Below are 26,826 nucleotides of genomic sequence, written 5' to 3'. Positions count from 1 at the left end.
AATGCCAGGCAGTGTTTATTCATAGGACCCCCCAGCGGTGTTTTCCCACGTGACGTGGCCTAGGGCTCCCCAGCCAGGAAAGGGGGCGGAGCCGGGAACCGGGCTGGGGGTCAGGCACTTGGCAGACCCAGGTCAGGGGCATGGGCCCTGGGTGAGCCCGGAGGAATGCTCTTACTCCAACCTGGGCCGGGACCAGACTTTCAAACCATCCCTCGGCAGCCTCCCACCGCCCAGGGTCCGATGTGGATAAAGAGAGGCCCCGGAGCCCTGGCCAGTTTGGCTCAGTGGATAGAGCGTCGGCCGGAGGACGGAAGGGTCCCGGGTTCGATTCTGATCAAGGGCATGTACCTCGGTTGCAGGCTCTATCCCTGCCCTGGTGGGGGTACATGGGGGAGGCAACCCATCGATGTGTCTCTCTCACATCGATGTTTCTTTCTCTCCCCCTGCCCCTCCGTTCCACTCTCTCTAGGAAAAAAGAGAGAGAGAGAGAGAGAGAGAGAGAGAGAGAGATCCCTGATGAACAGGGAGCCTCCTGGCCCCGCCCGCAGCCATCCACTCCCACGGCAGCCCCCAGAGCCCACCAGGCGGGTCGGAGAAGGAACCATTACGGGGAGAGCTCTCCGGCCGGGGATCCCGGGAGCAGGTGGGGGCAGAGGAACTGCCTTTTGTCACAGTGACATTTTCCAAAGTAGAAAAGCGTTAAAAATACCTCCCACCCTCCGCTGAGATGAGAGGCCACTCCCTGGGGAGGAGGGGTAACGGGAGGGCTGGGCCAGGGCCTGGGGAGAGAGCCCCAAGGGCCCTGTGGGATGGGGGTGCAGCAAGACGGGGCTGGACCACCCCGGGGGGACGGGGGGGGGCAGGCTGGCTGAGCCTGCGGCCTCGGGGAGACCAGAGGCTGAGTGAGCGGGCAGGCCGGGCAGGCCGTGGGAGAGAGACAGACCCCCAACTGCCCCTTCTCCCTCCCTTGCTCACTCACTCACTCACTCGCATTCCCAGACAGCAACTCGCTCCCTGGTCACCATGGCAACCAATGGCCAGATGCCTTTCCCAAGGCCAGGCCCATCTGCCCACCCGCAGGCGGGTGTTTTCATAGTAGGAGGGAAGCCCAGCCACAACTCCCCGCGGCCTAGACGTCTAAGGCCACGGCCAGGGCAGGGCCCCCGGGCGAAGGCACTGCAGCGGCAGGGGTGGCTCCCCGGCCCCAGGCACGGCCCTCTCAGGCCGGCGCCTGCACTGGGCGCTGAGGGAGGTGTGGGGCCATGGTCCCCCATCCTGAAGTTCCAAGTGACAAATTAAAACACAACAAAAAAGTCCTTGTGTTTAAAAAAAAATGACCTGGGCCCTCTGGGTCGGGGCCTCAGCCCCTCCTGTCCGTCCCGCAGGCTCCGAGGCCCGGCTGCTCCGAGGCCCGGCTGCTCCGAGGCCCGGCTGCTCCGAGGCCCGGCCGCTCCGAGGCGAGGCCGGGAGCTACTGGTTGTTGCAGCCCTGTGAGGCCGAGGAGCCCGCCTGCTTCTTCCTCCGCTTGTTCAGGAGCCGGTTGTTAGAGGTCTTCAGGTCCTTGATCTTCACCTGGTCGTAGTCCACGCGCATGGTCGCCAGGGCGCTGGTCATCTCCTCCTGGGGACGGGCGTCAGGATGAACCGGCCTCAGAGGCCAGCACCCTCCCGCCTGGCAGCCCCTTCGTAATGTCAGCGAAGGCGATGCCCACCTCGGCTGCCCAAGGACCTACTGTGCGCCCAGCACTGGGCCTGTCCATGCGCATCACACGGTCCTCCCCACGGGCCGCTGTGGTGGACACGATGCTTACCCCCGAAGGCGCACAAAGTGCCTAACGACTCCCTGGGCCCACACCCGGGAGAGCAGGACCGGGACCTGCACCAGGGTCACCGGCTCAGGACCACGAGGCCTGCAGGGACACTGCCTTACTGCACACGCAGGGCGCTGGGGCCTGAAGATTGTGCCCGGGGACTCTGGGGGTTCTGAGCTGCTGCCCATATGCGCCAACCTGGCCTCTGCTGCGTCTAAAACCAGGCTGAACACCCTCCCAATCGTGTAGATCACAAGACGGGCTCGGCCAAAGCCCGCTGGGTGAGGGAGTGAGCCGGGCGCCCCGCCCAGGAGGGGGCAGTGCAGCGCCGTGTGCCATGGTGGGACCTCTGGTGCAGTCCCGGAGACACCCGGTGCCCCAGGTACGGGGCTGGGGGACTCTGAGTAGCCATCACCATGGGTCTCTTTTCCCAAAACCCTGGGACCTGCAGGGAGACGAGGCGGCGTTCACCCACCTTGACTTCGTCCCAGTGGTCTCTGTCCTCCTGCAGCACGCGGGCCGTGTGCAGCGGGGTCTGCGGCACCACCGTGGATTGCTGGAAGGCCACGCCCGCGGGTTAGAGCCTGCGGGCACCTGGGGGCAGGCACATCACCGGCTCCCCCCAGCCCTCCTCCCAGGCCCAGATGGGGAAACCGAGGCTCAGGGAGCTGAAGGAGCCTGGCGGGGGCAGCGGCAAGGGGAGGCCGTAGGCAGGGCAGTGCCACACATCTGTGGCCCTCGCCAAGGCGCCCCGAGCCGTCGCCCGCCTGCCTGGCCGCGCTGCTGACCACCCCGCCCACCACCGGCGGCGCTCACGTTGATCCAGGGGTGGTTCATGAACTGCGCGATGGTCAGGCGCTCCGTGGGGTCCGTCTTCAGCAGGAGGCGGATCAGCTGCTTGGCTAGGAACGAGCGGGGAGAGGTGAGGGCACAGAGTTCCTCGGAGCCAGCCCCCCATCACGCCCCAGACACCACAAGCTTCCAACTTCCTAACCCACGTGGTCAGCCTGTCGGGGTCCCGGGCCATTGGCTAAGCAGCAGTGGGGAACGGACAGAGGCGGGCCGGGTCGTGGTCCCCACGGGAAAATAGGAATGGGGCCCGGGCGTTAGAGGGAGTTTCAAGGAGGCAAATGCTGAGCCTATCTGACAGAGACAGAAACCCCGAGCTCAAAAAAGTCAGGTGACCTGCCTCGAGGCACACAGCGGGCAGGCAGGGGAGCCGGCCCTTGAACACAGGGGGGTCTGACCCCCGAGTGGGGTCTCCAGGGCGAAGGCTGAGGGTCGGGTGCAGAGGCTCACTCACCGTCCTCGGAGACCTCTGACCACTCGGGGTTGGGGAAGCCGTACTGGCCCAGGCGGATCCTCCGCTTCATGCCCGGGGAGATGGCCTGGCCCGTGTTGGAGTAGAAGGGCGGGAAGCCGCACAGGCTGCGGAGGGCGGAGGGCGGAGGGCGTTGGCACCGGTGGGGGCCGTGCCAGGGCGGACCTTTCTCCTCCCCCAGCTCCTAACTGGGGAGACAGGCAGCCGGACGCCATGGCAACAATGCCAGCCCTCTGCCCCCCCTCCCCCGCCCGGGGAGTGTCCCACAGCACTATCTGCCCGTGGGGTGGACAGGCCTCAGGCGGCCCGGAGGAGGGGTGTCCCAGGACCGGGGGGAAGGGCAGCCTGTGGCTCTGAGGGTACACGGGGGTGCAGTAGGCGGAGACGGTTGTACTCACAGGATGTACATGATGACGCCCAGGGACCACATGTCACATGACTTGTCGTACTTCTCCGGACCCAGGACCTCAGGAGCTACAGGGCAGAGGGCACAGGAGGGTCTCAGCCCCCAGGGTCTGGAGCCCAGGCAGGAGCCTGAAGCCGGGCAAGGCGGGGAGCAGGAGCCATGTGAGGGAGCGGGGCTGCGCAGACTGGCGTCTGGCACCGTCTGGGAAGGCAGCGTGTGTGTGAAGTTGGGGGAGGGAACGCAGCTCCCCGAGGAAGTAAACCCGCGTCCAGGCTGGGCTCGAGGGAGGAGAGCCTTCCAGCTCCTTCAGGCCGGGCTCAGGCGTGGCGGGGAGAGGAGAGAAAGGCCGGCCTGGGGCTCGGCGAGGTCCCGTCATAGGTGCCCCCAGATGGCCTGCGTCCCCTGCCTCCCTGAACACACAGGGCAAGGAGGGGTGGGGCAGGGCTCTGGACCCCACTGTCCACTTGGCCATCACCCATGGGCCTCGGTCTTCCCATCAGGGAGATGGGCTGGAGAGCCCAGAGATTTAAGTTAAAAGCCTGCCGAACAGGCATCTCAGCCCCTCGCAGCTCTCGGAAGGCTCCCGAGGGAGAAGAGCCCTCGGCGAAGGCGGCCTCGCCCCACGCCCAGCGGGACACCTTCAGCAGGGACGCCGCCCGATCTGCCCGTTCACAGGGAGCCAGGAACTTCCCCGGAAGCACGAGTGTGTGCACCCCAGGTGCCGTCCCGGGGCCACAGGCAGGCGGCTGGAGCCCCGCGCCCCCCCCCCCCCATAGGACAGGCCTGCCCCCTCTCCGCATCTGCGTCCCAGGAAGGGGAGCGCGGGAGAGAACCGCGGCGCCGGGCTCTGCCGGGCCGAGCAGCCTTCATCGCGTGTCTATTTAGAGCTGCCGTGATGTCATTCGGCTCACAGGCCGCAGCCAGAATTTTCCTGGATCTATTTTCAAAAGCAGAAGCTGAAGTTCGGAAGAATATTTTTGCAGCCTCCGGCCCCCCACCTCACTGCCTCCGTGCACACAGATCACCCCTCCCTCGCTCCCGGGCGTTAACCCTTTGGCTTCTGCAACCCACCGGCGCCCCACACCACAGCGGGGTGCAGTGTGTGGGAAGGGGGGGGGGGGGGGACACACCATGCCCGAGGACTCACCCACGTAATAGGGAGTGTAGCAGGGTGTCTGCAGGGCATTCTGGGTGGTCTCCTTGGCAAAGCCGAAGTCGGTGAGCTTGAGCACCGCGTCCTTCTCCTTGGACGTGTAGAGCAGGTTTTCGGGCTGGGCCAGGCAGAGAAGACATTGGTTGGAGCGAGGCACCAGGTGGGGACAGAGTCTCAAGGTGACCTTTCTCCAGACTTCCTCCCTCTCTCAGCCCGGCTGGTGCAGGAGGAGCCAGGCCCACGAGGAGAGGAGGGCAGGGTGTGGGGCGAAGTGCCAGAGCAGAGCCAGGGAAAGCTCTTTCTCGGGTTCTAGTGAGATGATCCGACCTTGGATTGGGGTCAAAACGGGGAAGCAGGTGTTGTCTACACAAGGGAACCTCCTGGGGGAAGGCCTTCCTCCCCTCGGGAAAAGGAAGCCGGGGCCGAAGCAAAGCAAGGGTTCAGAAGGTGAGTCTGTCGTGGCTGCGGGTGGACCCAGAATCCAAGGAGAACTGTAGGGGGTGGCAGTGCCGGCCAGAGGCAGGCTCGGAGGCAGCAGCTGGACCACAGCTGGACCGCAGCTCCCTGGCGCAGGGAGGACACAGGCCTCGGGAGGCTAAGCTCTGGGCCTGGGCAGGCACGTGCAGGGCGGCCTCGGTTTGCATTCCATCGGCCTGATCGTGACCTCCAAGACCCAAGTCCCCCCTGGCGAGGAAGGCGGGAGGGCCGAGGTGGGTGAAGCCGTCCGCAGAAAGAGCAAGCAGCCCTGGCAACCGGACCCACTGCGGCTCCTTCCTCCTCGCCGCCTAGCGAATGGCTTCTTTCCCTTCAAAGGCTGGCGTGAGAGAGAGGGCTCGGCCTCGAAACTGGCTGTCTCCTCACAGAAGCCCCAACGGTGTCAGGCAGCCCTGCCCGGGGCCCAGCACAGGACGTGGCACAAGACTCCTTGCTGAATGAACCAACCCGGGTGGCAACTTCATGGCCCTGGGCATGGCCATCTCTCCCTGAGCCTCAGTTTTCTCATCTGTCAAATGGGCACTGGCACCTAGCCTGATGGGGTTCGGTGAGGGTTAAATGAGGTGCTTGCCAGGGCCTCCTGGCTGGAGGCAGGCACTCAGCCAGGCTTGCCGCTACGGGGTTGCAGTTTGAAGGCGTCGAGGAGGCCCGCGTGGCCGCAGCAGGGCGAGTGAGCTGGAGCCAGGGGAGGAGAGACTGGAAGACCAGCCTGGGCCGGGAGCTGAGCCCCTGAAGGACCGGCCTCCATGCACTGGTGCTGGGAGCCACTGCGGGTGGTGACTCACAGGTCCCCTCTGGCCCCCCGACCTGGGTCCTGGCGCCTCACCTTGACGTCTCGGTGGGCGATATTGTGGCTGTGCAGGAACTGGATGGCGGTGCCGATATCACGCATGATCTCCGCAGCTTCTGCAGACACGGGAGGGTGAGCGACGCCAGTCAGAGGCCAGGCAGCCTGGGGCCCCGACCCCGTTCCCCCCCCCCCGGGACAGCACCAGATGGGGACTGCACTCCTGCACCCCAGAACCCCATCCCATACACCTACCCAGTCACCCTCATTTCCTCTGGGGCTGCCTTAGCCCTCGTTCCTCAGGCCTGGGCGGTACCAGGAGCTCTGAGGCCTCCACCCCAGGCCACGGAGAGCCCACACTCCTAGGACTCCTCGGGGCAGGGGCACTGTCTCACTCTCTTGTTCAGCTGGGGAGACTGAGGCACAGAGAGGAGCAGGGCCTTGCCCAGCATCACACGGCAACGCTATGTGATCCCTCTCAGTCCGAACCCCGCGCCCCCCCCCCCCGCCCCCACTCCCCGCGCCCCAGCCGCGGCATTACCTCTCTCAGTGAAAGCCTGGTCGCCTCGCTCCTGAATCCTGCTGAACAGCTCGCCGCCTTCCATGCTAGCAGAGAAGGGGACTGTGAGCGGGCCCGCCCCCGTCCCAGGCTCGGGCCCTCTGCTCTCCCCCTGGGAAGTCCCCGGCAGCTCCCTGCGCCTCGGACAGCCTGGAGCGTGGTGGCTGTCAGCTTGAGTGGGTGGAACTGAACTCTTAGAAGGAGGGGAGGGTGGTGAGCTCAGATCCTCCCCGGGAGCCCCGGGAACCACGGGGTCCCAAGGAGGCGCGAGGCGGGGGCGTACCACTCCATGATGATGAGCAGACAGCGCTTGCTGCGGTGCATGTTCTCGTACACGTCGAGGATGCGCACGATGTGGGGGCCGCCCGACGCCTGCCAGTGCTGCTCCACCTCCTGCCGGGCCTTGGGGCTGTCGTACAGGACCTGGGGGCGGCACGGACAGAGGGACGGGGAGCTCAGGGAGGCCTGGGACCTGCCCCCGGGCGCCCAGCTCACGGAGGACAAAGCGAGGACGTGAAGACAGGTCTCCCCGGTGTGGGGTCCAGGGGGTGAGGTCAGCCCCACGCGGCTTGGCTGGTGACCCGGGGAGGCCCTGGGAGGGGCTGGCGGCGGGAAGGGCTCCGAGGCCAGAGCAGCCCCTGCCTCCCTTCTCGGGGCGGCAAGTGAAGTGGAAATTGAACGGCTGAAAGTCCAACGGCACATCGGCTGTGGGACCCAGGCCAGGGCCACACACGGCATGGCACAGGGTTGTGGACCCAGAAAGTGAGTCTGGGGGCAGAGAGGGCCCTAGTTGAGGGAGGTGACGGCCTGGTGGGGTGCAGTCCGGTTTTGGGGCTAAATTTCTCCGATGACTCAGCGTGACCTCAGGCAAACTCTCACAGCTCCAAGCCGCAGCCCACAACCCTAATGACAGAGTCATCCCCGCAGGATGCGTCACACAAGGCAGGAAGCGGGTGGCAGCGCAGGGATCCTTGCTCAGCCCTGGGCGATGGCCGCCACCAGAAGGCCAATTGCAGGACATGAGCCCGGCTCGGAGCGGGGAGAAGCCAGCTGCCAGGGAGGTGGCCGGGATGGGGAGAGCGCCAACAGGCCCTCCCCCGGCAAGGCGGGGTCTCCAGCGCAGAGGGCTGAGGGCCGAGGTGGGAACCCACGGCTGGGACTCAGATCAGCCCCGCCTCGCTCAGCACCCACAGGCCCTGGGCCACCCGGCCTTGGTCTCCTTCGCTGCTGCCCGCGGGGCCGGGCAGGCTCGGGTGGGAGGAAGGCGGTGGGTGCTGGCATTTGCCGCCCCTTCATTTCTGGAGCAGCTCACCTTGCCCCTAGCCGGGGGGTGCAGGGAGCTGGGCAAGCCCCCCACCAGCTCTGGGGGGCCCTGCTCCATGGCCCAGCCTGGAAACCAGGGATCGCTTGCTCCTGCTGCCCTGAGCCCCCACAGAGCCCCTCCACGCTGTGCCCACACAGCCCACGCACCGGCTTCTTGCTCACGGTGCTGGGGGCAGAGGCTCGGCCGCCCCACTCACCACGTCAGCTTGCCCCGACTGTGTCCTGAGGTGGCTCTAGCGAGGGGTACGCCCGTCCTTAGCCAGAGAACCCAAGACACACCATCCTCCCTCCCTGCCCTGTCTTCCTGCACCCCTTTTCTCCTTGGCCTCCGGCCCGACCGGACCCTGTCCTGCTGGGACCCCAGGCTGGCTCCTGGACCCCTCCTCATTCGGCCTCACTCTGGCATCTCTACCTCCACCAAGTCCCCTCTCTTCTCCCAAAACTCCCAAACCCACAGCTGGAACACTTTCGGTGTTGTCCTCAGCCCCACCTCTCCCCACCTGGCCCTTCACTTACCCCCCTCGAAGTCCACCCCCCCCCCACCCTATCCCCTCGGTCCTCCCTGGGCGCCCAGGGCTTGCCGTCCACTCCCCCCTTACTCCTCTTCCTCTGGCCCCAGGCCAGGGCCACACGGGATGGCACAGGGTTGTGGACCTGGAAATGGAGTCTGGGGCCGAGAGGACCCTGGTTGAGGGAGGTGGGGTTCTAGCCAGAGGATGCGCTTGCGGGTCCCACACAGGCCGCACCCTCCCGAGTCCATGTCTGTGCACACGCACTCTCGCCCTCTCCTTCTCCGGCAGTCAACTCCCTCCTCGGGAGGAACTTTCCGGGCTCGGCTCAGCTCAGGCGTCTCCTCCTCTGGAAAGTCCTCCCAGCACCTGCCCCATGGTTTGTGCCTCTGTCCCTCCCACCAGGGCCGAAGCAGCTTGAGAGCAGAGGCAGGTCTGTAAAGCTGGGGATCCCAGGCAGGGGCCTGGCCCGAAACACTGGGCTCCCGAAAGAACGAGGGGGGCGATGCGGGAGGGGCTGTGGCAGGAGCGGCCCGAGGTCTGGGAGGGAGAGGAGGCGGGCAGAGAGCTTCACCGCCGCCTGCACAGGGCTCTCTGAGGTGGAGGAAGGCGGAGCTCCCGAGCCAGAGCTTCTGGATGCCTCCCACCCCACTCAGTGCATATTTAGGGACTCAATTCCCACACAAATTAAAATAGCACTTCTCTGAGTGCCAAGGCCCCGAGAACAGGCCCAGGGGCAGGGAGACGCTGACCCCAGAAAACAGAGATGCCACCCCCGGCCTCTCTGCAGGGCCCCACCCAGGCCCAGATGCCAAGGACTCCCCGGCTGCCACTCTTCGTCCCTCGGGCTGTCACTGGAGCGTGGCCCCAAACCTCTTGGAGCCTCAGCCGCCTCCCCTTCCTTCCCCACAGCCAGAGACTTCTTCTCTTCTAGGCATCCTTCCGACGTCACCTCCTCTCGGAAGCCCTCCCTGACTACGCTGTCTAAAGAGGGTCTCAAGGGTCCCCCGCTTTCTCTCCCCCCTTTATTTTTCCTCCTTTCTGTACACTGTTTACTGAGGTATACTTTACGTACAGTAACATGCACCAATTCCAAGAGCCCAGTTCTATGAGGTTTTCTGTTGTTGCTCTTTTTATTACCAGTTCAGTGAATTCTGACAATTGCACACACCCCTGGAACCCACACCCCATCGAGACAGAAAACATTTCCAGCTCTCGGGAAAGCGCCCCCGCGTCCCCTTTTACCTCCCTCCTGGGTAGCACTGGCTCACAACCTACAATTAGCTGTCCCTTTTGATAACCCTCATCTCACACACACACACACACACAGACTGCACTTTCAATGTGCACACATACACACACTCACACATTGCACTTTCAACGTGCACACACACACACATTGCACTTTCAACGTGCACACACACACACATTGCACTTTCAACGTGCACACACACACACACATTGCACTTTCAATGTGCACACGCACACACACACACAGAGATTGCACTTTCAATGTGCATACACACACACAGACTGCACTTTCAATGTGCGCACACACACACACACACACACACACACACACACACTGCACTTCCAACGTGCCTGGCTCAGCTCGGAGCCCTTTGAAAATACCGGGAAGAAGGGACTTCAGTCTCGCCACCTGTAGCTGAGCAATGAGGGCCGGAGAGGAGAGCAGCCGGGCCCCGTTCGTGCAGCCGTTTCCCCGCCATCAGACTGTGGGCCCAGAGGGCAGGGCCAGTCCGCCGGCTCCTCCGGGTCCCAGGACTGAGGCCCAGGGCCTGGCAGACAGCACTGGCTCAAAAAATATTTACCAAGTTAATGACCAAATCTGAAACTGGAGGGTGACAGTAAGAGCCCTTCAGGGAGGGTGACAGTAAGAGCCCTTCACGGAGGGTGACAGTAAGAGCGCATCATGCGGACGGAGCGAGAGGAAGCCGAGGGGGACCCAGGAAGGCTCAGCACAGGAGACAGGAGAGGGGGCCACGCCTGTTCCCACCGCTCCGCATCCACCCTCGCTGGTGACCCAGCCCTCGCCGCCTCTCCCAGGGACCCTCCTGACGGCTGCGGCCCACAGGCCATCGCTGCAGACCGGCTTCGTCCATGCAAGCACGTGAGTCCGCGCTCCCCTTCGGGAGAGCTGTCCCCGGCCCAGGCCCAGCCCCGAGGCCTGGCAGCGAGCGCAGCGCCAGGACGGGAGGCCCAGGCCACTCCACGCCCAGTGCGACCTGGGCCCGTCCTTCGCTTCTCTGGCCTGTGGCTCCGACGTGGAACCGCAGGGCTTGGGCCAGACCGGGGGAGGGGAACGGAAAGCGAGACCTGTGTCCCAGCCGGTCTGGCTCAGTGGGTAGCGCGTCGGCCTGCGGACTGAAGGGTCCCGGGTTCGATTCCGGACAAGGGCATGGACCTTGGTTGTGGGCTAGATCGCCAGTAGGGGGCGTGCGGGAGGCAGCCTATCGGTGTTTCTCTCTCATGGATGTTTCTAACTCTCTATCCCTCTCCTTTCCTCTCTGTAAAAAATCAATTAAAAAAAATTTTTTTTAAAAAAAGGGGGGAAGACCCACTCCCGTACCCCTGCCCCCATGGAGTAGCCCCTGGGTCTCCATGGACCCCAAATCCAAATGCTTGACCCCAAAGGGGGCCACCGGCATCTTGGTCCCCAGGCACAGCTTGGGAGAAAAGAAGATGGGGTGGCCTTCTGGCACCCCAACAGGAATTACCCTTCTCTCACTCCCGCCCTCTACCTTCGGGCTTTCCAGGGGTCCCCAAAGCTGGAGGGTCTGCGATGGCTCCCAAGTAGCTCCACAGCCCCAGCTAGCACCCAAGAGGAATCCCCACCCCCCTGAGAGATGCAAGCCCAGCTTCCTCCCGGGGAGGGCGCTCCCGGCTGTACGTGAGGTGTGGGCCCCAGGGACGTGTGACGAGCATGGAATGTGAGGTGACATTTCCTTTTGGTTATTGCTTACTTTTTATTGATTTCAGAGAGGAAGGGTGAAGGAGAGAGAGAGAGAAACATCAGTGATGAGAGAGAATCATTGGTCAGCTGCCTCCTGCACGCCCCCCACTGGGGATCGAGCCTGTGCCCTGACCGGGAATCAAACCGTGACCTCCTGGTTCACAGGTCAATGCTCAACCCCTGAGCCACGCCGGCCAGGCGACATTTCCTTTTTTATTTTTAGAGAGAATGGAAGGGAGGGAGGAGGGGGAGAGTGGGAGGAGGGGAGAGAGTGAAGCATCAATACGAGAGAGACACATCGACTGGCTGCCTCCCACACGTGCCCCAACCAGGGTCAGGGATGGAACCTGCAACCCAGGTCCATGCCCTTGACTGGGACTCGAACCCAAGACCCTTTGGTCCGAGGGCTGGCACTCTAACCACTGAGCAACTGGTCAGGGCGAGAGGGCACTTCCTTGAACGAAGGACACTGCTCTGGCCTCAGGCTTTGGCCAGTGGCTTCGCCTCCCTGCCGCCCTCACTCTCCTTTGCCGAATTCCCTTACCCGCCCCCAGAGCTGGATGGCCGAGTCCCCTACCCACCCCACCGGGCCGTGGGCCCCGGCAAAGGATGAGGGCAGAGGCGCCCACGCCCTCCAGCATCGCCTCAGACCTGGCCACGCCCCCACACCACTCCCCACCCAGGACAGGGGCGCCCGTGGGCGGAGGAATTCTTCCGGCAGGAGCTGGGCCAACAGCAGCAGCATTTGCCGCTGGAGAAACCACCGGCCACTTACAAACACGCTCCTGTATCTCACGGGAACGCTGGTGCCACCCTGTGAGGCAAGCAGGGCGGGGCCAGCCCGGTGCACAGCCGGAGGAGAGAGGCTCGGAGGTGAGTCATGATCGGGCTGCAGGAAGGCGGGGCTAGAAGGACCCACGCAGCCCCTCCCCGAGAGGCCCTGTCAGGAGGGGGTGCCCCAAGCTGGAGAGGCTCCGGCCAAAACTCCAGCTTGCAAGACTCGGGAAACTCGTTCTGAAATACACGTGTGCATAGGTGCACGGGCGTGTGCACGGGCAGGGGTGTGTGGGGCGAGGGTGTGAGCGTGGGAACACGGGTACATGCGGGTATGGGGGTGCGTGTGGGGTGTACGGGTGTGCATAGGTGCACGGGCGTGTGCACGGGCAGGGGTGTGTGGGGCGGGGGGTGTGAGCGTGGGAAAACGAGTACATGCGGGTATGGGGGTGCGTGCGGGGGTGTGAGCGTGGGAACACGGGTACATGCGGGTATGGGGGTGCGTGCGGGGGTGTATGGGTGTAGGGACGATGGGGGTGTGAGTGTGTGGCCTGTGGCTCCAGCCTCTGTGATGCTGGCTTCGAACCCCGAGAGAATGGGGCCCATCCACCTGTCCATTTATTCATCTAGTGTTTCCTCCTTCTCCGAAGTGCCTGGCAGAGGCCTGGCACAGAGAGGTGCCCGAGAAAGACTGGGGTCTTGCTGTCACAGCCCAACCTGTGACAGACAGCCCTGCCCACGCAGGTGAGCACGCCAGACCCTCCGCTCAGACCTCCGCTCCCACGGAGGCCCCATCTCCGCGGCGCTGCCCGGAGCTCGGAGAGCGCTCGGTCTGCCTCCCGAGAGCTCAGAGCGGATATCTGCAGCCGCCGGTGAAGACGCAGCCCCGGGACCAGCCAGCCGCCTTCTCCAGCCGCCTCCCAGCCCAGGGAGGGCCCCCCGCAGCCCACAGCCCCCCACGTGCTCAGTGCCGCAGCCCATCACCCGGGGCTGGCAGTTCTCAGATGACAGTGTTCACAGGTCTCCGTCTGTCCCCCACACACAGGAGGCCCCGGCCACCAGGCTGGGTAGGCAGCTCTCCCCCTCCCCGCCCCCAACCTCCACACTCCCAGCCACTTGACCTGCAGCCTCTGCCGGAACCCCCCTCCTTCCGGGGGCAGCACGCGGCCTACAATCTCTCCATCAGTCAGGCGCCGACGAATGAAGAAATACGGACGCTGGGTTTCATGACAACCCACAGCCCGAGATCCTCCCTACAACAGAGGGAGCTCTGAGGCCAGGCACCCAGGCCTGCCTCCCTCCCTGCCTCGGGGTCCCCTGCGAGTCCCCCGAGTCACTGCCCGGCTCCCTGACCACAGGGCTGCAGGCGTTTATAACCCACCGCATGACGGGGGCCACGGAAGACAAAAACGCCCGTTTCTCTGGAGAACGAAGAGGAAGAAACACGCAGCGGAAGCCCGGGAGGCTCGGCACTATCACCGAGCGCCGTTTTCATTCTGAGCTTCCGGGCGGTCTTGACGAAGAAGGAAACCAGGCCGGCTCTGGCTTTCATCCCCGGGGATGGGAGCACGCTCACTGACGCCCGGAACTCCCGCCAAGACCAAATTCTTACAGCGACTTAGCACTCGCTGTTCTGGAGCGACAAGTATGACAACCGGCAGCGCCTTCAACGAAAATTGTGCAAAAGGTACAGAGTCAACTGACCACGTCTAAGATGGACCTTCATCAAGACCGGGGCCCGCACACGGCACTGTAGCCTGGCATGAGGCCAGCACACAGCACTGTAGCCTGGCATGAGCCAGCACACGGCACTGTAGCCTGGCATGAGGCCAGCACACGGCACTGTAGCGTGGCATGAGCCAGCACACGGCACTGTAGCCTGGCATGAGCCAGCACATGGCACTGTAGCCTGGCATGAGCCAGCACACGGCACTGTAGCCCGGCACACCAGCAGGAGTGCTGAGACAACATGACGAGGCCCGTTACTGTCCTGAGCCGGAGTATGGAGAGGGGGGTGGCAGGAGGGGCTGGCATGGCCCTGACACCTCCTCTCCCGCCTGGGGGTCTCCTCTGAGCCCCAGCAAGGGCAGGCACCGCAGTGCACATGCTCAGTGCCGAATATGCTGGCGGCAGGACCGAACAGAATATTACAGAAAAATGCGGGCTTTCAACTCATCTTTTCTCCCTGCGGGGAACCTCTGTTCTCTGCAGTGGAGAATGGGGGTGATAAAAGCACTTTGCATCTGCCACAGGCTCAGCCACATCGGAGGTCATCCCCTGGGCCAGGGCACACTCCCCCTGCCCCTGGCCGGCCAGCCTGACCTGTGCTGGCCGCTCCGTCCACTCGGAGCAGAGGCCTCGGCCTCAGGGATGGGACAGTACAGACTGGCCTCGAGGTCAGGATGCAGAGCAGGGGTGTCCTTTCTTTAAATCCTCGCCTGAGGACATGTATTTGTTGTGTTTTGGTGGTTTTTTTTTAAAGAGAGAGAGGAAAAGGGGGGTGGGGGGAGTGGAGAGACAAACATCGATGGATTGCCTCCCGTACAGGCCGCACTGGGGATGGACCCTCCAAACTCTTGGTGCCCAGGACGATGTTCCCACCCACGGAGCCGCCGGGCCGGGGCAGGCATGTCCTGTTAAGGCCTCAGTGTCTTCCTTATCCAGCCAGAGCCGCCCCCACCCCCACCCCCAAGGGCACCAGAGCTATTTGGGGAGCTGCCTGCCAGCATCAGATCTAACGTCTTGGCCACAGTTTCGCATTTAGCGCCTCAGACGGGTGCCATCCCTCCCTCGCGCACTCATTTCCTAGCTTCCCCAGCTCATTACGGGCTAATGGGACCAAATGCGCAGCTCGGGTGAGCTGGCCTCGCGCCAGACCAGACCTCGCTCATCAGGTCCTGACCACGTCCGGTGCCCGGCTCGCCCGCCGCTGACTCCTCCGCCTCCGCGGCTCACGCCACTCCCCTGACCCCAACTGCCCGGCCCCCGCGGGGTGCTCAGCCTTCCGGGCAGGGTGACGGCCTCTCTCTCCCTGGTGCCCTGCCAGCGCCGTGTCCTGAGAAGCCCGGCATCCTCCTTCCGCCGTGGACACGCTGCCACTCTGACGTGCCAAGGGACTTGCCAAGTCACAGGGCTGAGCAGTGGGAGTCGGATCCCCACGCGGACCTGGTGGCCCGGGGCAGCGGGACCACGCAGACAGCTGCTGGGCTCTTTCCCACGGGGAGCCTGGCCCCGCGCCCCTGGCTCGAGACCAGGAGTGCACTGTGGCCATCACAGCAGCGACGTGCCAGGAACCCTGCCCTGGACCAGCCGTGTCACACCCTGAGCTCTGGCCCTCCCCCAGCCGCATCACTCACCATCACGGTCCGCGAAGGAGACCGAGCACAGAGAGGTCTGGGCTTCTCTGGGTCACACGGCCCACACGGGCCACCTGCAAGTCCCAGAGTCCTCTGGGGCCGGGACTCAGCCCTCACGCCCAGGGAGGCCTGCCCCTTCCACAGATCCCTTCCCGACGCCCACACTCATGTGCCGGCCCTGCCTGGGGGCCAGGCCCGGAGCTGGGCACCTGTGCCACCAGTGCCGATGTGGGTCAGGAGGAGTTACTGCCATTCCGATGCCTGATGAGGACATACAGCCCAGGGAACTGGTCCTGGCTCCTTTCTGTTCGGAGCCAGAACCTGGCAGAGCAGGCAAGATGGGGAATGGCAGCCCCTCCTGAGGGGACCCAGGAACAAGGAGGGCCCCCAAACAGCGCTCCCCTCCCAGGCCGAGGCCTGAGTACCGGATGGCGGTTGGGGGTGGTCGGAGCTGCCAGGCCAGGAACCTCCCTGACCTCCCACCAGAGTCCCGGAGGGGAGGGAGGGGCCGAGGCTGTCGCACATTGTGAAACCGTCAAGTCTCAGGGACACAGAATCCTCTAATTTGCTAAATTTTGGTGGCCTCAGCTTATCTATTACTGCCCACCAGCCACAGACAGCCTGGAAACAAAGCCGGAAGTGCCAGGTCTGGGAGGGGTGGAGATGGTGGGGTATGCGCCCAGGCAAGGAGGGGGAGGGGCAGCGCGAACATGAGTGCTCATTGGGGTGGGGGCGGCGGTGGGGCATCCCCGTGCCTCCGGCCACAGACCACGCACGAGCAAGGACCAGCTGTGGCCACAGGGCTGCAGGCTAGACAGGCTTGGCTGTCAGATGCAGAGGCCAGGCGTCCTCCACGCGCCTGCGGCTTCAGGCAGGCCATTCAACCTCTCTGCGCCTCACCTGGCCCCGTCTGGAGAATGGGGCAGCGGCAGTCCTCACGTCCAGAGGACGGAACGGGAACGCACAGAGCTAGGACCGGCACACGCCCCGTGGAAAGGGGCTCCCAGGCTCCCGCGGCTTCAGGAAGTCCCTGGGCCTCCCCTGAGGTGGCCGCGTGCTCCTCGCCGCCCTGGCTCCCCAGAACATGGAGAAACCCAGTGCAGCCTCTGGGGCCCAGTGGAGACAGACCCCCCAATCCAGCAGGTTGCAGGAAATGGTCTCAGACCCTGGGAGGGGCAGGTCTGGCCTGGGCTTTGCAAAAGTGGATCGACAATCAAGAGTCTGTTGATACTGTTTTGCTGTGAAAGGCACAGGGAGGAGGGGCAGACCCCCAGCCCCAGGGGGTGGGGGGAGCTGATCTCAGGGGAGGGACCCTGGTGGGAGGAAGCAAGACTGAGAGCCGGGGACCCAAGCCAGGGCGCTAGCCCAGCTGCCGGCCTCGGCAGCCCAGCGGGGCACACCACCCGCTCAGGTGCACGCACCCTTTTGAACAATGGCCCCCCATGCAGAGCGTGTGGTGAGCCTCCCTGAGCCCCAGCTTCCCACCTGTGAAATGGGCAGGCACCCCCCTCACACATGGCAGTGGGGCAGGGGCCGGGCAGGTCTGGGACTCTCAGCACCTGACTCAGGGTGGAGGTGGGGAAAGAGGCCCCCCCATCCCGGAGGTTACCCACCAGGTAAGCGGCAGGATCTGAACTCCCTCCGGCAGGCAGCTGCCAGGTCTGGCCTTCCGCCCACAGCCTTCCCGGAGGGTCCACCCCAGCGCCCTGGGACCCCTTGGGACCCCTGCCTGCACACTCAGAGGGTCCAGGTCTGTTTTCCTCCTTTAACTTCTTAGGGGAAGGAAGGATTTTTCTGTTAAAACCAGCTCCGTGATTGGCGAGCATCGCCGTGGTGCTGTCTCCTATGACGGCATAAAAATAGGATGCTTCATCCTGAGACTGCGGAATTTTAGCAAACACACGTGTTTTGTTCTCATCTCAGAAGGAACGCCCCTTCCATGGTCCCTGCTCACAAAGGGCCACAGAATGTGTCTCAGCTGGTCCCGAGCCACGGGGACGCCTGCGGAGCCGGCACAGGGGACAGAGGGCAGCCCACCTTCCCCAACCGGGGGGGGGGGGGGGGGGGCGGGCAAGTGAGGCCGTGCCTAGGTGACCCCGCTGAGGCACTGCAGGCCGTGTCTCTGGCTCTCAGAAGAGTGATAGCCCGTCTCTCTCACCTGGAGGAGATGTCACAAAGATGGACAAAGGACTAAGAAGTGGGGCGTGCCGAAACCGGTTTGGCTCAGTGGATAGAGCGTCAGCCTGCGGACTGAAGGGTCCCAGGTTCAATTCCAGTCAGGGGCATGTACCTTGGTTGCGGGCACATCCCCAGTAGGGAGTGTGCAGGAGGCAGCTAATCGATGTTTCTCTCTCATCAATGTCTCTAACTCTCTATCCCTCTCTCTTCCTCTCCGTAAAAAATAAATAAAATATATTTTTTTTAAAAAAGTGAGATGTTGGGGGCACTGGGCCCAGGAACCCCAGAGGCATGGTGCAGAGGCCTAGGGAACCTCCAGTTCCACCTCCTTGCCTGCCTCCATCTCTCCCAGTTCCCTCGGCTTCATCCCCGTCCCTGCAGCTCCCCACACAGGCCTGGCTGAGCACAGGCAGCCATGGCCCTACTCAGGCAAGGGAGCTGGATCCCAGCCTCCCCGACCCCTGACCCCTGACCCCTGACCCCTCCCTCTCCCTGTCGTGTTCAGCCAGAGGGCTCCCGGGCTCCAACGCCCAGCCGGCTCCCGGACAACTTGCCTAGCTTCCCTGACGATGCCAAGGAGCCATGGACGTCTCCCGGGTCGGGCGGATCAGCTGCTCAGAGCATCGTCCTGTGCACCGAAGGGTCACGGGTTTGATTCCCGGTCAGGGCACGTACCCAGGTTGTGGGTTCGATCCCCGGTTGGGGTGCATGCCTGAGGCAACTGAACCACCCCTCTCTCTTGCCCAGCTCCCTTCCTCTCTCTCTGTAGAATCAATGAAAAACATGCCCTCAGGTGAGGACTTAAAAAAAAAGGGGGCCACAGATGTGATAAGGGAAGCAGGGGAGGGAGGGAGGCCGGCCTCCAGGAGACCAGGCGGCTCACTGAGGACACTCCTGCCGCGGGAATGGCTGCATGACGATCCCCTCGGCCTTCCTAGGGCCCGCGCCCTGGCACAGGCTCAGCCTGACTCCGGGGGTAAGGGCCATGGCGTCCCGTGGAGAGGGGTCTTCGGCCTGAGTTGTACCCGAGAGCCCCGGTCCCTAGCAGAGTCCAGACCCTGCGGGCAGTGCCACCGCGGCTGCCTGTCCCCTGGGAATCTCAGGGGGGCCTCTCGGGGTGTCCTCCAGCCACTCTCTGTGCTGCCCATCCACTTGCAAGCGCAGCTCCAGCAGGGGGCACGGGGGGCACCACCGCGTGCTTCACGGCACTGCCCGCCAGAAGGGGGCCCCGGTCCAACAGGGCACCCAGCCCCTCCTCTTCCAGGTGGTCAGGCTGTGACCAGAGGCCCTGCTCCCAATCCCCGGCGGAGCCCGCACACGAGGGAGGGAGGGGGGGGGATGCTGAGAGCCACGACCTGGCTGCCAGACAGGCTGGGGTTCCAGCCCAGCCTGGGCGTGTCCCTGCGAGGTGACCCCGACTGAGCAGCTCTGCCTGTCCGACCTCGGGCTCTGCACCCATGCCATGGCGGTGGCCACGACCCGCTCGGAGACCCTGCTGTGTCGTGGTCAGCAGGTGCTCTCATCCCCAAGCCCCAGCCTGTGCCACCGCCCCCGGGGGACGCAGAGCCACCAGCCCGGGGCCGCGTCCCGAGGAGGGGCTGGCTGTGCGGGGGCTTCTGCAGAACAAGCTGTGCGTCCCTCCGGGAGGCCGCGCCCTCAGCAGGGCCCTGGCCTCCGTGCCCTAAAAATAGCCTCTGAGCTCCGCTGAGGTGAGGGGTCAGGTGCGGGGTGCAGGCTGCAGTCAGCTGCTCCGGGCGCGCGTGCCAGGCGGTGCGGGGACAGTGCGCACCCCGTGTGCCCTCGGAGGCGGGGCCGGCTACGTGCACCTCACCTCTCAAGCCTCCCAACCCCGCCACAGGTGCCTCCCTGCTCGGAGGTGCCGGCTCAGGCCCCCAGCGAGCGGCTCAGGCCGCGGGGCCATAAAGAGAGCCGACAGCAGGGGCCACGGTGGGAGCGGACTTCCCACACTCGGCGGGGACGCCTCCGGTCACACGCTTGGCCCAAAGGCTCCTGACTCCGCGGCTCCAGCTGCCAAGGCCGCCAGCACCTCGCCAAGGCCGGCAGCGGGAGGGGACACTGTGAGCGGCGTGGGCACAGCCAGGGGCTCCTCCTTCCTGTCCCACATCCCCCTCCCCGTGACCAGGATGAACCCCCGGCCCTGGGCCAGCGCCGTCCGTCCTCTGCCTGCCTCGGCCCGCGGGCTGCAGGAAAGAGGCCCCGCCAGCCCGGAGCCATGAGGCTCACAGAGAGCGGCGGAGCCCGGCGGGACAGACGGGACAGACGGGGCGACAGCAGGAGGAACAGAGCGGAGGGAAGAAATGGGAGGGACAGGAGGCAGGAAGACAGAAAGATAGAAAGCGCCACAGAGAAAGCAACAGGGACAAAGCCCTGGTTGTGGAAACATAATGAAACCTTCGTTCCAAACCTGCAAGGCGCCCACGACGACTGTCATCGAGTCCGCCCAGCGCTGAGGCCTCCCGGGCTCCTGCCCCCTGACAGCCGCCTCAGCCCGCGCCCCAGTTCCCACGCAGCAGGGTCTCAGCCCACCGCCAGGCCCTAACCCACTCAGTCCACAGGGGCGGGAGGGGAGCCCGGGACGTGAGCTCCTCTCACCCCCTTTCTCACCCCACAGGGGCTGGCTTCCCAGGTTCAGGGTGAATACAAGCGAGTCCTCAGAAAGGCCAATACTGTCACCCCAAAGTGCCCGGGCCCCCCCAAACAAGAGCTCTGTCCCCCGAGAAAGCTGCTGCCTGCGCTGTCCCGGCGGGAACGCGGGGAGCGTCACGCCCCGGGCTGGCTGCACCACGAAGGCGATTTTGCAGACGATTCCGGAACTGTCCTCATCCACGGTCGGTCACTCGGCGAGACAGTGCAGGAGGGTTTCAAGCCCGGAGCCCGCTCCTCCCGCCACCCCGGCCGCCCCTCACGTGGGCGCACGCAAGGTCTCCAATGGAGGGGCGAGGGAGGCAGAACCCAAGTTCTCCAGGGAAAAGCCAGCACCCGGGGTCACGCTGCCCCGATCCGCAGCCCCGGACGTGCAGGGCTCGGCGCACGCCATGGCCAGGTGTGCGGGGGACACCCTCACCCAGGGTCCTGCCTGGTGCCTCACCTTCGGGTCCCAGCAGCCAGTGGCCAGGCTGGGCCCCGAGGAAGCTGGGGGGGCTCAGAGCAAGAAGCCCCGCGTGCGGCCCCGTGCAGGGATCTCCCACGGTGATGCCCACGTGGAAGAAGAGCTTCCCCAGGGCAAACCCCGGCGGGCATCACTCTGCCGCCCTGAAGGCCAGGGCTGCCTGCACAGCCGGAGCTGAAGGACACCCCGCGGCGGCGCTCCGCCCGGCGATGCTGGGACGGCGAGCTCTGCGAGAAGGGGGCGGCCCCCCCGACAGAGGCCTCGGGACGGCTGAGGTGTGAACCTGAGGGACAGTCCCCCCGACCTTCTGGCCTCATCCTTCAAGGCCCTTCCGTCCTCCACGGCCCCCCAGGCTGTGCCGGGGCCTCCCCAGCAGCCCCGCTGAGAGCAGCCACATCCTGCCGGACAGGCCTGCCAGGGGGAAGTGGTACCCACAGCGGGCACTGAGCTGTCACGCCAGCAGGTGGTCACACACCCCGCAGCCGCACCCACGCCCTCCTCAGGCCAGAGACCTGGGCGCGAGCAGGCTGGCTCCTCCCGAGGCCCCGCCGGCCCCGCCCTGCGGACCGCAAGCCTTGGGCTGACCCATCGCCTCTCTGAGGTGGCCCCGCAGCCGCCCCGTCCTCACGCACTGACCCTGCGGGATCACCACCGTCCATCCACCCCAGAGTCCTGTGTCGGGAGGAGAGGTCGGCAAACACCAGAGCCGCACGTGGGGCCCGGCCAGGGCTGCCGAGGGGCCCTGGAGGACGGTGCCAGGTCCCGCCCAAGAGCCAAGCGTCAGAGCCCCTCCCGTCGCCCGCAGGCCTGCACCAGGCCCACTGAGGTGACTTTGGTGCTAAACTCCAGCCCTGCCACTCACCGGCTGTGCCCCTCAGGCAAGGCGCTCACCTCTCTGAACCCCAGTGTCTTCACCCACAAAATGGGAATGACAGGAGTTAGGTGAGCTAGCACGTGTGTGTCATGCATGGACCACGGGGCCTGCCCGACAGAACGCTCTGGAAACTGTTAGCCGTCGATGAGAATCCTCGAGTCCACACCACCAAAGCCCGGAGCCTGGAGAGCTGGCACTGGCTCCTGATGAAGTCCCAGCAGCGGGGACCCTGCCGGGAGGCGGGCGAGCAGCTTCTAACGCCGTGGGCATGGCCCGCTGGGCAGGGCGCACAGCATCTCCCGACCATCCCCTCCCGCCGGAAACGCCACTGCTGCGTTTCTCGGGGTCTGATGCCTCCTGAGGATCCTCGGGTAAAAAGCAAAGTGCCAGGCAGGCAGCCAGCAGGCTCCGCCAGCGTGGGAGCACCGGGGCCCCTGCCACCCTTCCCTCCCAGGAGAGGGCCCTGGGGAGAGGCTCAGGGCGGGGACCACACGGCTGGGACTCCCCTCCGTCCACTTCCTGATAAGCTGACCCAGTAGCAAGCGCCCCTGCGGAGGCTGACCTGACCGGTCTGGAAAGGAAGGCGAGGGAGTGGCAGCTGCCGGGTGAGAAGGTACCTGGCCCGCTGGCAGCCCCACCCAGCCCCAAATCCGGCTCCGCAGCGCCAGCTCCCACAGGCCCGCCGCGCCCAGGGAGCAATGCGGGGCTCTCCCGGGCATGCGCAGTCAGCGCCCCACCACCCCACTCTCTCTGACAAAGACCAGAAGAGGAGGGTGCTGGGAGCCCCGAGGGCCTCCAACCTGCTCCAGCGGTCAGGGCAGAGGGCACCCCCCCCCCCCCCCCCCGGCCCCAGAGACCAGAGAGCAGGGCCAGAGGGAAGCCTCCCTCTCCTTCCGCGTGAGGAACCTCCGTCCTCGCAAGGCCTTTCTTGCTTTTATTTACCTAAGTGAGTGCCATGGTTACTGCCGCCTGCCGGGAGGCTGAGGACCACATGGGGGCTGGGGAGGAAGTCAGGCCTCGGCGGCAATCCCATCCCAATCAGGTCACATGACTTCTGACTACAACTCAGGTCCCAGTTTTCACCTCTGTGATTAGGAGGGAGGGGCTGGGTCTCCGATGTGCCAGGGTAACTGGGGGGGACAGAGCTTCAGAAGTGACACGTTGAGGTGCCAAGTAGCCCATCGGGCCTGGGAAGGAGCACCGTGAGGCAGTCAGCAGGAGGCGGTCGCCGGCTCCCTACTCAGCAGGCGGTCCAGCCCCTGCCCAGGGGACAGCAGCAAGCGCCCGCCCGGGGTGGCACGGCGAGCGGCATGATGGCACTGGCTGCGGAGGCTGCCCTGGGAGGGGGCCCCTGAGCGGCAGCCAGGCCGTGGGGGACCAAGCCGGCGGTCAGGGCCGAGGGAAAGGGGAAGAGGCCCAGCTCCCCGGGAAGGAGGGGCCTGCTCCTCGAGGGCCCCCCCGCAGAACAGCGGCAGCCACAGGGGCAGCGACCACAGCTCTTCCTGTTCCGTGAGCGCCTGCTGGGCTGCAGGACTCACGCTGAGCGCCATCTGCCTTCTTGGGCCACAAGGCCGAGAGGAGGGCCTGGAGAGAGGCCGGGGCACTAGGCCTGGGCCACCAAAAAGGGCAGCGACGGCCTGACCGTGTCCGGGCTACCAGACGAAGACAGGCCAGCCTGGGGAACTGGGATGGAGGTGCGGGGAGGCAGAAAGACACGGAGCCCAGGGGCCCACCTCGCTGACCTGGGCAGCTGGGGCGGGGGCGAGGCAGGGCAGAGAAAGGGCTGAGACCCATTCATGGACTGGCTGAGTCCCTGGGCCCAGGCCTGCCCAGATGCTGAGGTGCCCGGGCCCTGGCCCTCCTGGACAGGGGGCAGAGGCAAATGTCAGAGGAAAAATGGCGCCTCCCTCCTCGAGGCTAGAGCCACTACTCCCAGGACAGGTCCCACATGCCAGAGGCTGTGCGAACCCCAGCTTGGGAGGTGTAATGCGAACCTACCGGGCTGGGTAGGGACTTCCAGGGGTGGCCACTGGTGTGAGGGGGCAAGACCTGGAAGGTGGGGGCCACACCTAATCCATGTCCCTCTCGAGGGCCAACGTGGGGCCAGGTCCTGCGGGGCCTAAGCCAGTAGCCTCGCCAGGCTCACCCATACAGCCTAACGGGTCCAGCAGGGGAGCCGGCCCAGTTCCCAGTCCGGAGCCGAGAAAGCACTGGGGCCCCGCGTGCAGGAGCGGTGCTCTGGAAGTTGCTGCAGTCAGAAGTGCCCCAAGTCACTCAGCAGACGCGGCATCGATGGGGCAGGGCCTAGGCCCAGCCTGGTTAAAGCTAGTGCTGCCCGGGCCCCCCACACGGCAGCCTCCCGCTCCGGCCTGCCTCGCTCACAGCACGGGGCCAGTCAGCGCGCAGCCCTGGCTCACAGGGCCTCAGGCGGCCCCTCCCCACCCAGACTGCACCCCGACACAAACACGGGTGAAAGGGCTAAGGCGGTGCTGAGAGAGAGGGTGGACATGCTCCCTTCTCACCCCCTGAGCCCACCTCCCTCAGAAGAGCCATCTTTCCCCTGAAGGACTCCAAGAACCCGATGCCTGGGCCTCCAAAAGGGCCCCAACCCCACCCCGCTGCTGGGTCAGCAGGCAGAGGAGCTGTGTCTGAGACCCGGCCTCAGCACCCCACCCCTGAGCCTCCTCTGGACCCAGTCTCCGATCCCCCAGGGATACGACCCCCTCTCTCGGCCCTGGTGCCCCTGGGAAAGACACAGGGAGCTGAGCCCAGGCTCCCGCTCGGACGCTGGCAGACCCTGTGCCCTAAATAAGCCCTGTCGCCTCACCAGGCCTGCCTCGGGCTCTGTGCCAGCGACTCTATGCGCACCGTCTCCTCCCCAGCTCACACCAGCCCCTGTCTTTCCCCCGAACAGAGGCAGGGACCTGCTTTCAAGACTCCAGAACCGAGTCCAAGGTCACGGAGCTGGCAAATGCAGGCCAGAGGTCAGAGCAGGACTGTGAGCTCAGGCTCCTGATGGCACCACCTGTACCACGGGAAGGTCCTCGGCTGTGCTCTGACCGCCAGGAGCCACTCTCCGTGCCATGCGCTGCCCATCCAGGTGGCCACGGGCACAAGCTGCAGTTGACTGAAGTTCTCAGATTCAAGGCATTCCGGGTATGGGGCAGGGTCCGGGGCCTAGAACTAAGTGACTTAAGCCAGAACTAGGTGGCTAGATCAGCCCCCCACCCCCACCCCAGAACTTCCCTGATTCCACCTGCATCAGTGAGGTTTTAACCAGACCTCCAGGCAGCCTAAGGTGTGACATGGCTAGCTGGCGGGCCTGCCCTCTTCCCAGGAGCCAGGCTGGGTCAGGCATGGAGCAGGGCTTGCCGTTCTCAACACGGGGCCGGTGACTCAGCTGCAGCCGTCAGCAGCCCCTGCCCGCGGGTGTGATGGGCATCATCAGCCTTCCCCACCATGCAGCCTGGGAGGCTCCCGCGGCTCCAGCCCAGGCAGGCAGGCAGGAGAAAGTAACTTCCTCCCCCCCCCCCCCCGCCCCCCAAGCTTTGGTGGTTTCTCAGCCTCAGAGGGAAACTCAGACGCATTCCAACCAGAAGAGCGGCTCCTGGAAGAGGGCCCCTCTCGGCGGGAATACACAAGCCCAGCCAGCACCCCGGGGCCAGGGGCCACTCCTTCTCCACTTCCGGGTACAGCAGGCTCTCCCACACAGACTCCACCCCTCTGCTCCCTGGGACACCAGGAGCTCGGCTGAGCTAAGCCTCAGTTTCCCAAGTCTAACGCAGGGCAGGGCGGACGGGGAGCCGGGCCCTCCAGGGGAGTGAGAGGCTGACACCTGATGCTGAACCTAAGAAGCCTGGCGGGAGCCACAGCCTCTGCGGTCGGGCCCTCGGGGTCCCCGGGCGGGCGCGGTGCGGTCACTGACCTTCAGGGCGCACTTCTGGCCCGTGCGCCGGTGGAAGCACTCCAGCACCTTGCCGTTCACGCCCAGGCCCAGCACCTGCTTGGACAACTGGTAGTCCTCGGTCACTGCGTGCTTCTTGGGCTCCCGCCGCCCCGCGAGGGCCGGAGCGCCAGCCTGGCCGGGGCCGGAGGGTGCACCTGGCGGGGGCAACGCGCCCCCCTGCTCCGCGCCCATCTCGCCATCCATGGCCCCCGCGGGGCGCTCAGCGGCGGCCCCAGCCTGGCGCGTCCAGGGCCACCTGGGAAAGAGGGGAAGCGTGAGTTTCGCCCAAACTCCTCCAACACACTCCAGCCTCGGCGCCCCGGAGCCGGACGGGGCTGGGGGCCGCGGGCGGCAGCCGCGCTGGGAGTGCGCTGGGGACGAACTGCCCAGGGTCGGACGCGCGGCAGGGGCGGTGGTCGCGCCGCCGGGCGCCAGCGAACCCGCCCCGGGCACCTATGGAGTGAGCAAGGGGCCCGTTTTTCCCGGGAACAGGCGGCGCAGGGGGCGCAGGGAGGGCACCTGGCGAGGGCGTACCTGACCGCAGCGCACCGGGCAGCGGCGCGGGCGAAGGGCACGGGCGGCGGGAGCGGGAGCCGACGGCCACCGGCGCCCGGAGCCGCGAGTCTTGCCGCCCGCGGCCCACGTGACGGCACCCCCTCCCCCGCGCGTCTACAACTGGAAGCCGGGCTTGGTCAGCCTTAAAGGGCCAGGCGTTCCCAGGCAGGACGGGGCGGGGCGGGAGCCCTAGGCAGGCCCCACCCCTGGCTGTGATTTGCATAAACGGGGGCGTGGCTTCCCGAGGGGCGGCAACCTCCCCGGCTCCCCGCACCTCGCGGGGAGACCCCGGGCGCGAAACGGGGTCCCGCGTGGGCTGGGCGAGCCCCTGATTTTACGAGCGATCTAGGAAGTCTTGTTCCTCCACTTGGGTCGGGTCTTTTTCTCTTCAGGCGGCCTCCCACATGGCTTGTAAACGTGAGACTTCCTTAGTGGTGCCCAATCTAAAATCTTGATTTTTGCCCACCTGCTGCGTGAGAGAGCATTTCGTTGTGATTCGCGTCTCTCTGGCACTGGCATCTCTCTCCTTGTGTGCACCCCCTGCTCATACCTTTGGTTTATTTTTTCCCTTGGGAGACAACATCATTAACTCAGAAATCCTAAATTCCCATTTAATTTTCCCCTTAAAGTTTGGGCTTTTAGTGTCGTGTTTAAAACGTCTCCTCCTGCTCTGGCC

The 26,826-nt window shown here is 65.2% G+C and overlaps 1 protein-coding gene across 1 annotated transcript; it reads right to left on the bottom strand.

Moving 5' to 3' along the window:
• MAPKAPK3 (MAPK activated protein kinase 3) lies at positions 1–26,254 on the bottom strand. The gene is made up of 11 exons (XM_079795296.1): positions 26,130–26,254; positions 25,575–25,851; positions 6,815–6,954; positions 6,514–6,578; positions 6,012–6,091; positions 4,685–4,808; positions 3,530–3,605; positions 3,114–3,238; positions 2,627–2,712; positions 2,286–2,366; positions 1–1,620 (listed from the first exon to the last, which is right to left on the bottom strand). Exons 2-11 carry the CDS (start codon positions 25,797–25,799, stop codon positions 1,471–1,473), a joined length of 1,152 nt encoding a protein of 383 aa, XP_079651422.1. The 5' UTR covers positions 25,800–25,851; positions 26,130–26,254; the 3' UTR covers positions 1–1,470.
• Positions 26,255–26,826: the final 572 nt, after the last annotated feature.

The sequence above is a fragment of the Cnephaeus nilssonii genome, assembly GCF_951640355.1.
Source record: "Cnephaeus nilssonii genome assembly, chromosome: 17".
In the NCBI taxonomy this organism is placed as follows: Eukaryota; Metazoa; Chordata; class Mammalia; order Chiroptera; family Vespertilionidae; genus Cnephaeus; species Cnephaeus nilssonii.
Note: the sequence above shows the minus strand (reverse complement) of the source record. Positions and strands in the feature narration are given on the sequence as shown.